Here is a 13553-nt window from a genome sequence, read left to right as displayed (position 1 = left end):
GTCCTGTCCCTGCAGCTGAAAAAAACCCCACAGCATGATGCTGCCACCATCATGCTCCACTGTTGGAACTGTATTGGACAGGTGATGAGCAGTGCCTGGTTTTCTCCACACATACCGCTTAGAATTAAGGCCAAAAAGTTCTATCTTGGTCTCATCAGACCAAAGAATCTTATTTCTCACCATCTTGGAGTCCTTAAGGTGTTTTTTAGCAAACTCCATGTGGGCTTTCATGTGTCTTGCACTGAGGAGAGGCTTCCGTTGGGCCACTCTGCCATAAAGCCCCGACTGGTGGAGGGATCCAGTGATGGTTGACTTTCTACAACTTTCTGCCATCTCCCGACTGCATCTCTGGAGCTCAGCCACAGTGATATTTGGGTTCTTCTTTACCTCTCTCACCAATGCTCTTCTCCCCCTATAGCTCAGTTTAGCCGGACCGCCAGCTCTAGGAAGGGTTCTGGTCATCCAAAAACGTCTTCCATTTAAGGTTTATGGAGGCCACTGTGCTCTTAGGACCTTAAGTGCAGCAGAAATGTTTTTGTAACCTTGGCCAGATCTGTTCCTTGCCACAATTCTGTCTCTGAGCTCTTCAGGCAGTTCCTTTGACCTCATGATTCTCATTTGCTCTGACATGCACTGTGAGCTGTAAGGTCTTATATAGACAGAGTGTGTGGCTTTCCTAATCCAGTCCAATCAGTATAATCAAACACAGCTGGACTCAAATGAAGGTGTAAAACCATCTCAAGGATGATCCGAAGAAATGGACAGCACCTGAGTTAAATATATGAGTGTCACAGCAAAGGGTCTGAATACTTAGGACCATGTGATATTTCAGTTTTACTTTTTTAATACATCTGCAAAAATGTCAACAATTCTGTGTTTTTCTGTCAATATGGGGTGCTGTGTGTACATTAATGAGGAAAAAAATGAACTTAAATGATTTTAGCAAATGGCTGCAATATAACAAAGAGTGAAAAATGTAAGGGGGTCTGAATACTTTCCGTCCCCACTGTATATATATATATATATATATATATATATATATATATATATATACACACACACACACACATACGCTATATTACCAAAAGTATTGGGTCGCCTGCTATTACACGCACATGGACTTTAATGGCATCCCAGTCTTAGTCCGTAGGGTTCAATACTGAGTTGGCCCACCCTTTACAGCTATAACAGCTTCAACTCTTCTGGGAAGGCTGTCCACAAGGTTTAGGAGTGTGGGACCTGCTCAGGATGCAACATTTTGAGGGGGACACCACATTGTTCCCTTCCACCAGTCCAGCTAGACTCCCCCACCCATCTACCAGTGACAGGGTGGGTCCCGCCAAGAACCAGTACGGACCCTGTGAGTGTGCATAAATAACTCTTCCCTACCATATGGCTAGGTCCCTAGGGTCTTCGCCACGTTGGTTGATGGGGCACCGACTGCTCGGGAGGTAGGCCATGAACCGCTCCTCTCCTGTGTGCTCCACAGAAAATGTGAGCTTGTTAACTTCGCACTTGACTGCCCGTGGAGCACACACAGGAGAGGAGAGGGGGGAGAAGGGGGAGCAGATCAGCTGTGTCCTTTCTCATCCCATGGGAGAGGACGGATGGAGGGAGAGATAGAACTGTCAAAGCCAGCTCTGTGCTGCCCTTCCATGAGAGACACGCTCTCCGTTCAGAGCCGTGCGAATAGCAACCCCGCTGGGGCCCCCCTACAGTGACGGAATGCCAGGGCCCCATCGCAAGTGCGACTGTTGCTTCCCTGGTAATTCCACCACTGCCCTAGTCCCTAACTACAGGCTTGTGTCTGCCCCCGGCATACCTGCTTAGGAAAGGGTCTATTGCTGACATCTTCTGGGAGGACTGCCATTCCCAGCAATCCCCCTACATGTGGAAGTCTTCAGGACACAGGTCTGCAGCAGCTTTCACTGGTTGGCTGGGTCTTTCCTTTCCACGTAGCAGGCTGTGTGTTGTGAGATTACAGGTCTCAGCAGCCCCAGGCATGTTGGCAGGCTCCTCACAGAAGACTATCTCCAGTGAGGACAGTCAGTTCGGTGAGGACAGTCGCTTAGAAAATAGCTGAAGTAGGAATGAGCAGAGCCTGTCTGGGGAGGTTCGGCTTAAATTGCAGCATTTAGCCTCTCCTCTCCCATATGGCTGCTCTCTGTTGGGGCAATGCTTCTTCCTAATTTATAAGCACCGGAAAGAGGCCGAGCCCAGCAGAAGCGCACCGAGAAAAACACCTGTGAAATAAGGTAACCGTTTCCCTCCCTGCTGGGCAGCAGCTATCTACCACTTTCTGAATAAATAATAATACAGTGTAGACAGGGCTAAAATACTCACAGGCACCCTGTCAGCACCTGCTTGCAAGCGGCCCCTTCAGGGGTTAGCATTACAATAAGTTAGAGGGAGATGTGGATAAAGGCAGGGATGTTTATCAGGCTTTTCCAGCTTTTGCCTGTTTTCTGGTGTGTGGGCTTTTTTCTATCCTGTCATGCTTTGTAGATTTTTAATTTATAGACAAAAAGGCTGTATGCAGAGATGGGTGTGGGGATTATGGGAACCCCTATAATAAGCACAAGAGGTATGTAGAGCTGAGACCCCCCTGAAAGACTGGTGGGAACCCTCATAATGGGCACAGGAGGTGTGCAGAGTTGGGACCCCCCCCCCCGGAGGACTGGTGGGAACCCTCATAATCAGCACAGGAGGTGTGCAGAGTTGACAGGAGGTGTGCATTATGGCAGGAACCCTTCATAATGGCCACAAAAAATGTGCAAAGCCAGGATGCAGGGATGTACAGTGATGGTGGGATAGGGTAACCAGATTCCCCCAATTTCAGGAGACTGAACCCCAGCTAAAACGTGTCCCCAATTTTGTCTCAGTTTAAAAAACAGCATCAATGGTTGGGGCTGCGTGTAAATCCTACCTAGTGTCACGCTTACCCCTAACGCAGGTGGTCAGACATGATAGCTGGCTACTGTGTTCCTCACCTATAGCAGCCCCCTTTCCCATAAGGCAAGCAGGCTTACCAGCACTCGGTTGCCCCCAGGTCATATACACAATGCTAAAGTGCCTGTCTACTACGCCAGGGCAGGTGCAAACTGAGCAAAGCAAACACATACTTGCGGAGTTCAGAAAATAGTCGATATCCGATCCGAGGTCATACACGGGGATATCCAATCTAGCAGAGATGGGCAGACAAACAGACACCTTGATCAGGTATTACACAATCTCTATCACAAGCATGAGACTGCAGGCTGAAATCAGGTTTGGTCTCCACCCTGAGTCTGGCCCCATCAATCACCTTGCAGGTGGACAGACAGACAAGGAGAATGCGTCACAGCCAGAACCAGGATGCTGCAGCAGCTATGATGGAGCAGGAGTGCATATGCTCCTGACACCAAATAGCTATTGTTCTCTCAATGACTCCTGGAGAAGGGAGGTGAGCATGCATTAGCATCTCCCAGCCACCACACCAGTCCAAGTCACCAGACCAGTGTTAGCCAGCCAGTGTTCTTGATTACCGCCACACCAGTTCTAGTGTCTCAAGACCATTGCAAGCCAGCAACAGTCTTCATGATCACCATCACACCAGTACTGTGTTATGAGACCCGTGTAAGCCAACAACAACGTTTCTGATCGCCACCATACCAGTCCCACTGTCACCAGATCAGTGCAGACAGCAACAGTTTTCCTAATAGCAGAGCTGCACGATTAATCGTTAAAAAATTGCGATCTCCATTCAAACCCCCTCACAATCTCTATGTAGAAATTACCGATTCTTTCATGTAACAAGTGTAGAGAGTTCTCTGCTCATTGAGCTGTCAAAAGAAAAAAAAACGGGCAGCCTGCCAAGTTTTATCACAACATCGCCGATAACTAAACAAAGTAACTTTTCGTTATTAGATCAAAGAGATGAACTTCGGTGTGTAAATGAAGGAAGTTTAACCACTTAACCACTTGCCGATCAGCCACCGCAGTTTTACTGCGGCAGAATGGCACAGCTGAGCAAAACGACGTTATGTAATGACGCTTTGCCCTGTGGCCACTAGGGGCGTGCGTGCCCGCTGCTCGCCCCTGGAGCCGATGCGAGTGCCCGGTTCTCTGAGGGGAGAAGAGAATGATCGTCTGTTCATACAAAGTATGAACAGCGATCTGTCATCTCCCCTAGACAGTCCCATCCCAACCTGCAGTTAGAACACAGAGAGTGAACACAGTTACCCCCTTGACCGCCCCCTAGTGTTAACCCCTTCCCTGCCAGTGTAATTTTTACAGTAATCAGTGAATTTTTATAGCACTGATCCCTATATAAATGCCAATGGTCCCAAAAACGTGTCAAAAGTGTCCGATGTGTCTGACATAATGATGCAGTTCCGAAAAATTAATAGTAAAAATGCATAAAACTATCCTCTGTTTTGTAGACGCAATAACTTTTGCGCAAACCAATAAATATACGCTTATTGCATTTTTTTTAACCAAAAATATGTAGAAGAATATATATCAGTCTAAACTGAGGAAAACAATAGTTTTTTTAATATATTTTTGGGGGATATTTATTATAGCAAAAAGGCAAAAATATTGCGTTTTTCTTTCAAAATTGTCGCTCTTTTTTTGTTTATAGCGCAAAAAATAAAAAACGCAGAGGTGATCAAATACCACCAAAAGAAAGCTCTATTTGTGGAAAAAAAGGATGTCAATTTTGTTTGGGTGCAACGTCGACCACGCAATTGTCAGTTAAAGCAACGCAGTGCCGAATCGCATATAGTGCTCTGGTCAGGAAGGGGGTAAAATCTTCTGGGGCTGAAGCTTTTACCCCCTTCCTGACCAAAGCACTATATGCGATTCGGCACTGCGTTGCTTTAAAAAAGTTAAAATCAGTATTTTATGCTAGAAAATTACTTGGAACCCCAAACATTATATATATGTTATATATATATTTTAGCAGAGACCCTAGAGAATAAAATGGCGATTGTTGCAATATTTTATGTCACACTGTATTTGCGCAGCAGTCTTTCAAACGCATTTTTTGGGGGAAAAAATAGATTTCAATGAATTTTAAGAAAAACTAAACAGTAAAGTTAGCCCAATTGTTTTGTATAATGTGAAAGATGATATTACGCCACAAGAATCGTGATCTTTATTCTGAGCAAAAAAATCGTGTTTCTCATTTTAGCCAGAATCGTGCAGCTCTACCTTATAGCTGTCACACCAGTTCCAGTGTTGCCAGACTAGTGTAAGCCAGCAACAGGCTTCTTGAGCTCTAGCCACACCAGTCCCAGTGCCACTAGACCAATGTAAGTCAGCAACAGTGATCCTGATCGCTGTCACAATGTCACAAGATTAGTGCAGCCAGCAACAATGTTCCTGATCACTTGGCACACCACCAGTCCCAATGTCATCAGAGCTAGTACAGTCAGCAACAGTGTCCCTGATCACCGCCAAACCAGTGCAGTGTTACCTCTGCCTGCACTGTGCCTGGCCTGTTTATTGACCACATTTATACCTGCTGCCTGGATGGATCCTTTGCTTTTTTGCTTACCACGTCTCTGCCTACCTCCTGAACTGACCCACCTGCACGTCCCACTGACTAAGTTCCTGGGACACCAGTCTCAACCATCTGCTGTAGAAAACTGCATGCACCTCTGGAAGCACAAGAACGCTTTTGTTCATCCTTTGTTCGCTCTCCAGTACTTCCTGGCCAGTGAGCATGGCATTCCTGGTGGGCAGCCAAGTACTAGTAGGCTAGGCCTACTGTTGTAAAAGGTTTGGTACATAATCAGTCCAACATTTCAAAACGTCTCACACATGTGGTATCCCCCTACTTGGAAGGAGTAGCAGAATGTGTTTTGGTGTACAATTCTAAGGATGTCCATGCTGTGTGTAAGAAATAGCTAACAAATTTGTTTCAAAAATAGGTTTTCACTTTTTCCCCGCATTTTCCAAAAACTTGTGGCAAAAAAAAGATCTTCAAAAGACTTACCATGCCTCTTAAAAATACCTTTGGTTGTTTACACTCTAAGTTGTGGTACTTTTTGGGGTGTTTCTACTGTCCTGGTGCTGCACAACCTCCAAAATATGATAGGTGGTTAGGAAATTAGATGCCTAATTTATGACCCTTGCAAGTCTGAAGGTGCTCCTTGGATTTTGGGCTTTTCTATGTGAATAGACTTTGAAAAAAGTCTTACATGTTTTATATCCCCATACTTGCGAGAAGCAGAATGTATTTTGGGGTATAATTCTAAGTATGCCTATGCCATGTGGTAGGATTATCTTCTTAATTGACAATTTTCTATCTTTTTGTTTCCAAAAATGTGTGTCAATGAAATATTCAAAAGACTCACTATGCCTCTTCAAAAATAATTTTGGGTGTTTGCTTTCCAAAATGTGGTCATTCTGTGGGTGCTCCAGGGCCTCCAAAATGTGATCAATAGTAAGATAATTAGATGCATAATTTATTCCCCTTGCAAACCTGAAGGTGCTCCTTGGATTTTGGGGCTCTTTATTTGGTTAAGCTCCAAAAAAGTCTCACACATGTTTTGTCCCCATACTCAGGAGGAGTAGCACAATGTGTTTTGGGTGCAATTCGTATACGCATGCTGTGTTGTAGAAATACCTTATTAATTTATAACTTTGTGTAAAAAAATTTAAAAAAATTATTGCCACATTTTCCAAAAACCTGTAGCAGAAAAATGAAATATTCATAGAATTCATCATTATTATTTTTAATTATTTTACAGGATTTATATAGCGCCGACAGTTTGTGCAGCACTTTACAACTATCGGGCAAACCATACAAGTACAGTACAATTCAATACAGGAAGGATCAGAGGGCCCTACTCATTAGAGCTTACAATCTAGGAGGGAGGGTCAAGTGATACGATAGGGTAATAACTGTGGGGGATGAGCTGATGAAAAAAAAAAAAGAACAGTTAGGTGGAGGCAGGGTAGGCTTCTCTGAAGAAAAAGGTTTTCAGGGATCACCTAAAAGTATACAGATTTGGAGATAGTCTGACAGATTGGGGTAGGGTATTCCAGAGGATGGGAGAGGCTCAGGAGAAGTCCTGGAGGTGAATAGGGGAGGAGGTGATAAGGGAGCTAGAGAGCAGGAGGTCTTGGGAGGAACGAAGAGGACAATTAGGTTAGTATTTTGAGACTAGGCTAGTGATGTAGCTGGGGGCAGAGTTGTGGATGGCTTTGTAATTTATTGTTAGTATTTTGAATTTAATTTGTTGGGCGAGTAGCAGCCAAAGGAGGGATTGGGATTGCCTATTCAAAAATACTCTGGGGTATTCACTCTCTAAAATGGGGTGGATATTTTTACTGTGTTGGTGCTCCATGACGCCCAAACACAAGCTAGTCAAAAAAATAGATGCCTAATTCATGCCTCTTGAAAGCTTGTAGGTGCTCCTTGGATTTTGGACCTATTCATGCGACTAAACTGCAAAAAAGCGGTGTGAAAAACATCTTACTGACAGCTGAGTGTAAAAAAAAAATACAATTTAATTTTCTTTCTTCATTTTCCAAAAACTTGTGGCAAAAATGTGATCTTCAAAAGACTCACCATACCTCTAATTAAATATGCTGGAGGGTTTACTTGGCATTTTTGGGGTGTTTTTTCTACTGTACTGGCACTTCAGGCCTCAAGAAATGTGAGAAGTAGTCAGGAAATTAGATGCATGATATATGCCCCTAGAAAGCCTGAAGGTGCTCTTTGGGTTTTGGGTGCCCCTATGCATAAAGGCAGCAAAAAAGTCCCAGACATGTGGTATCCCCGTACTGGGAAGGAGTAGAAGATTGTGTTTTGGGGTGTGATTGTAAGTACGCCCATGCTGTGTATGAGAAGTACATTTGTTAAAATGACAACTTTGTGAAATAAAACAACATTTTATTTACTTTCTTAATTTTCCCAAAAAATTGTGGCGAAAAATTACAACTTACAAAACAACTTACAAAAAATTCACAAAGTTGTCATTTTAACAAATGTGCCTCTTACTAAATACCTTGAACTGTCTACTTTCCAAAAAGAGGTTTTTTGGGGGTTGTTTGTACTGTTCATCCAGAACCATTTATCCAACTGTAAATCCAGAGCCCCTGGTTTATAGACCGGATAAATCCTAAATATAGAGAGATTTATCCAATTGTCCATCCAGAGCCTCTGGTTTATAGACCAGATACATCCAAAATATAGAACCATTTATCCAACTATTCAATCCAAAGCCTCTGGTTTATAGACCAGATACATCCTAAATATAGAACCATTTGTCCAACTTTTACTCCAGAGCCTCTGGTTTATAGACCAGATACACCCTAAGGCCCCTTTCACGCTGGGGCGGTAGGGGGCGTCGGCGGTAAAACAGCACTATTTTTAGCGCTGTTTTACCGCGGTATTCAGCCTCTAGCGGTGCGGTTTTAACCCCCCGCTGGCGGCCGAAAAAGGGTTAAAACCCCTCGTACAGCGCGGCTATAGCCGCGGTATAGCCGCGCTGTCCCATTGATTCAATGGGCAGGAGCGCCTTCACCGCTCCAAAGATGCAGCTCGCAGGAGATTTTTTTCTTCTCCTGCCAGCGCACCGCTTCAGTGTGAAAGCCCTCGGAGGGTGGAATCAATCAGAGCTCTCCATTGCGCAACTGTGGGATGTTCCGGCTGTTTCCATTTAGTTAGGATAGCTTTTCTGGCATTGAACGAGGCATAACAAAATGAACAATCTTTTGTGTGTGTTAGGCGCAACAGTGTCACAGATACTCAAAAGGAGGATGAGAGGGTCAACTCTTATGTTTAGTCCTCCTACAGAGTTAATGTTGTGAACCACATCTCTCCAGAACTACTGGATAAGGGGGCAGGACCACACTACATGCAAGAATATACCCAGTTCAGTGGTGCATTTTGGGCATCTATCGGATTGAGCTGAGTATATTCTTGATAGCCTTTGGGGGGTGTAGTATGCCCTGTGGAGGAACTTTAGCTGGACATATCTATCCCTAGCTGAGATCATCAGAGGGATATATTGTTGGATCCCCCCCTCCCAGTCATCATCCGCAAGGGGGGTAGATCCTCTTTCGATTTATGGAAGAGTTCAGTCCCTCTGCCATTGTCCTCACCGGATATTCAAAGATACACTGAGGAGAGGATGCGATCGGCATTACTGGAAATCAGAAAACGCTCCACCACATGTGACTTTAGTTGTATTTCAGCAAGGAATTGAGCTTGTATCGCATGCCGCAATTGCAAGTATCTGAAAAACATCTTCAGTGAGAGTTGGAAGGTGTGTTTCAAGTCATCATAAGAGAGAAGTCTACCCTTTGGCATAATCTGTTGTCATGTCTTATTGTCATATCCAGTCCAGACCGCTAGGTCCGGGATAGACTGGAGGTGGTGTAGCCTAGGATTACCCCAGAGTGGAGTGTATGGGGAGATTGTGTTAGTCGTGTTGAGTCTAGCAGACATTTGTTCCCATACCCGTGTTGTCATGCGCATTGGAGTTGTCATTGTCGGGTGCGCTTTTGGACCCCTAAACACCAGGTTATTCAGTGCTGAGTAGGACCCCAGGATGGCCGCCTCTAGGTTAACAGACGGGTTAGTACGTGATTGGGTGAACTCCTTAAATAAGGAGTTATCAGGATTCATTTTCAAAATCTAGTCCATTTATGGTGGGAGCATCCACAGCAGATATAGAAAAGCAGGAACTAATCCAATGATAGGTGGGAACCTCTCATAATGGGCACATCAGGTGTACAGACCCGGGAACTCAACACAGGGATGGCGGGTTGTTAGCAAGTGTGAATCTTCTGGTATGCCACAAGTGAAGATTTCTGAGTAAAACATTTCCCGCACTCTTAACATGAATATGTCTAAGAAGATTTTCTTTCTCAGTGAAACAATTCCCACACTCTGAACAAGTTCAGGGCTTCTGACCTGAATATGAATATGGATGCTCACCCATGTGAATTCTCTGGTGTTTAAGCAGGCTTCTTTTCTGACTGAAACATTTCCCACACTCTGAACATGCATATGGCCGATCACCCGTGTGAACTCGTAGATGTTTTAGAAGGTCTCCATTCTGACTGAAACATTTCCCGCACTCTGAACACAAATAAGGACGCTCACCCGTGTGAATTTTTTGGTGTAAAACAAGGTGTTTTTTTAGATTGAAAGATTTTCCACACTCTGAACAGGAATGGGGACGTTCACCCGTGTGAACTCTCTTGTGTCTAATAAGGTCTCCTTTGTCAGCGAAAGATTTCCCGCACTCTGAACATGGATAGGGACGCTCACCCGTGTGACTTCTCCGGTGTCTAACAAGGTCTTTTTGCAGGGTGAAAGATTTCCCGCACTCTGAACACGGATAAGGACGCTCACCCGTGTGAATTCTCTGGTGTTTAGCAAGATCTCGTTTCAGAATGAAAGATTTCCCGCACTCTGAACATGAGTAGGGACGCTCACCTGTATGAATCTTCTGGTGTGTAACAAGTGTAGATTTTTGAGTGAAAGATTTCCCACACTCTGAACATGAATAGGGACGCTCACCTGTGTGAATTCTCTGGTGTCTAACAAGCTTTTCTTTCTCAATGAAGCTTTTCCCGCACTCTGAACATGAATAGGGGCACTCGCCAGTGTGAATTCTATGATGTTTTAGAAGGTCGCCTGTCTGAATGAAACATTTCCCACACTCTGAACATGAATAGGGACGCTCACCTTTGTGACTTTTCTCATGTCTAAGAAGCTCCCAGTTTCTTGTAAACATTTTCCCACACAGTGAACATGCCAATGAACACTTTTCTGTACAGCTTATAAAAGACTTATCGGGAATAGATGGATCTATTGAAGTATCTGTACTGTGAGATCCTATAGTCTTGGTGTGTGATCCATCAGAAGATTCCTCAGGATTAGAGGGATCCATTGATCTCCCCAATTGGGAAGGTCTGGGATGTATATTTGGAGTAACGGGATTTCCTCCTGGAGAATATTGTACAATGTTATTATCTTCTGCTTTATAATCTGGAGATACAATGAGATGTTCCTCAGAGGTCTTCCGGAAATTGTGTCCACCTGTTGAGAAACAATTTTAGAATAAATTTTATAAGTATTTTCCAAGCCTTGCATTCACGTTTGGTCCAGCATCAAATGTTTTGTAAGACCCCTTTCACAGTGAGGAGACTTTCAAGCGCTTTTGCGTTAAAAAAAATCGCCTGGAAAGCTCACGAAAACGGCTTCCCATTAAAAATCAATGAAAATGCTTTCACACTGGAGCAGTGCGCTGAAGGGGAGGTGAAAAAACTCCTGCAAGCAGCATCTTTGGAGAGCTAAAAAAATCGCCTTAAAAGCGCCCCCCAATTGAGATGAATGGGAAGCACCTGAAAAGCTCTTCAAAAGTTAATTCCATGCCAGAGCTCCAATGCCGCATACACACGATCTGAAATTCGGCCAGCAAAAGTCTGATGAGAGCTTTTGGTCGGAAAATGCGACCGCGTGTATGCTCCATCAGACTTTTGCTGGCGGGAATTCCAAAGATTGAGAGCAGGTTCTCTATTTTTCGGTCGGAAAAAGTTTCTATCCGAAAATGCGTTTGTCTGTATGCAATTCCGACGCGCAAAATTCCTACACATGCTTGGAAGCAATTTGACGCGTGCTCGGAAGCATTGAACTTCATTCATTTTCTTGGCTCGTCGTAGTGTTGTACGTCACCACGTTCTTGACAGTCGAAAGTTCAGAGAAATTTTGTGTGACCGTGTGTATGCAAGCCAAACTTGAGCGGAATTCCGTCGGAAAAACCATCCAAGATTTTTCGGACAGAAATTCCGCTCGTGTGTACAGGGCATTAGACCCCTTTCACACTGAGGCACTTGAAATCTGTCCATAAAACGGCGAGCGCTTTTTAGGAGTTAGCAGTGCGCTTTTTTGAAGGTTATGTGACTTTACTTCAAGAGGATATGCAATGTACATTTTATCTACTAATAACACAGAAGATGCAGAACATCATAATCTCAACGTGTTTCGTGAAACACAGTACACTTCATCAGGTCTTTGATGTTGCCGTCAGGCTGTCCTAAAATTCTGGAATCAAATAGGCAGATCTACAAACGTATGAAAATAATTTTAGCGGGACAAAAAAGATAGGATAGATTGGGATAGATGGGATAAGGAAGCTTCTGTTTTTAATCTTTTTACTCTGCTGTTTGTAATAAAGTATTGATTTTGTATAATTTTATATATATTGGGCGTGTTGTGACCTCCTTAAAAATCTCAGGGGAAATGTTTTTACACTTATTTGCAAATATAATTTGGGATGGGTGCTTTTCAATCGCTTTTCAACTGCTGGGGTAGTTGCCATTTCTTTGTATATATCTTCGATTAATTTGGGCGTATTGTATCCTTTTATCTTGTTTGTATTCATATGTTTTTTTTTTTTAATAATTGCTCTTAATTCCACGCTGAGGCGCTTCAAAATGGTTCTTGCAGCAGTTTTATTGAGTCACATGATCTCCAAAAAAAGTGCACTGCTAACTCCTGAAAAGCGCTGCAAAATCGCTCGCCGTTTTATAGTCAGATTTCAAGCGCCTCAGTGTGGAAGGGGTCTAAGAGCTCTGGCATAGAATTAGGAGCAATTATTTAAAAAAAAAACAAAAAACAAACATATGAATCCAAACCAGATAAAAGGATACAATATGCCCAAATTAATCGAAGAGATATACAAAGAAATGGCAACTACCCCAGCGGTTGAAAAGCACCCGTCCCAAATTATATTTGCAAATAAGTGTAAAAACATTGCCCCTGAGATTTTTAAGGAGGTCACAACACGCCAATATATATAAAATTATACAAAATCAATACTTTATTACAAACAGTAGAGTAAAAAGATAAAATACAGAAGCTTTTTTTCTCCTCCCACTAAAATTATTTTCATACCTTTTGTGGATCTGCCTCTTTGATTCCAGAATTTTTAGACACCCTGACAGCAACATCAAACTCCTGATGAAGTGAACTGTGTTTCACGAAACACGTTGAGATTATGATGTTCTGCATCTTCTATGTTATTAGATAAAATGTACATTGCATATCCTCTTGAAGTAAAGTGTATCTACAGTATGTCCGAGAAGGAATTGATCAAATGTGTAAACCTTTTTCTGGTGAAATGTTTTTGCATCTCCATTGTTACTTTGAGAATTGAGATGGACCTTCCTCCACCTCATTTCTTGAAAACATGATGTTATATTGAGGAATGGAGATGGACCTTTCATATGGTGTACAGTATCTCCTTCTCATTTGTTGGGAACATGACGTTATATTGAGGAATGGAGATGGACCTTCCATATGGTGTACAGCAGGGATATGCAATTAGCGAACCTCCAGCTGTTGCAGAACTACAAGTCCCATGAGGCATAGCAAGACACTGACAGCCATAAGCATGACACCCAGAGGCAGAGGCATGATGGGATTTGTAGTTTTGCAACAGCTGGAGGTCCGCTAATTGCATATCCCTGGTGTACAGTATCTCCACCTCATTTGGTGGGAACATGATGTTATATTGAGGAATGGAGATGGACCTTTCATGTGG

At 43.4% G+C, this 13553-nt stretch overlaps 1 protein-coding gene across 1 annotated transcript in view; it reads right to left on the bottom strand.

Moving 5' to 3' along the window:
* Positions 1-6706: 6706 nt before the first annotated feature.
* LOC141106864 (uncharacterized) overlaps positions 6707-13553 on the bottom strand; it is a 47808-nt gene continuing 40961 nt past the window's right edge. Inside the window, 2 exon segments of the mRNA XM_073597791.1 lie at positions 6707-9845; positions 9848-11047. Coding sequence (XP_073453892.1) covers positions 9769-9845; positions 9848-11047 — 1277 coding nt within the window. The 3' untranslated portion in view covers positions 6707-9768.

Source organism: Aquarana catesbeiana, linkage group LG08 (assembly GCF_042186555.1).
Source record: "Aquarana catesbeiana isolate 2022-GZ linkage group LG08, ASM4218655v1, whole genome shotgun sequence".
Lineage (NCBI taxonomy): Eukaryota > Metazoa > Chordata > Amphibia > Anura > Ranidae > Aquarana > Aquarana catesbeiana.
The sequence above is the reverse complement of the archived record's forward strand: the minus strand, read 5'-3'. Positions and strand labels throughout refer to the sequence as shown.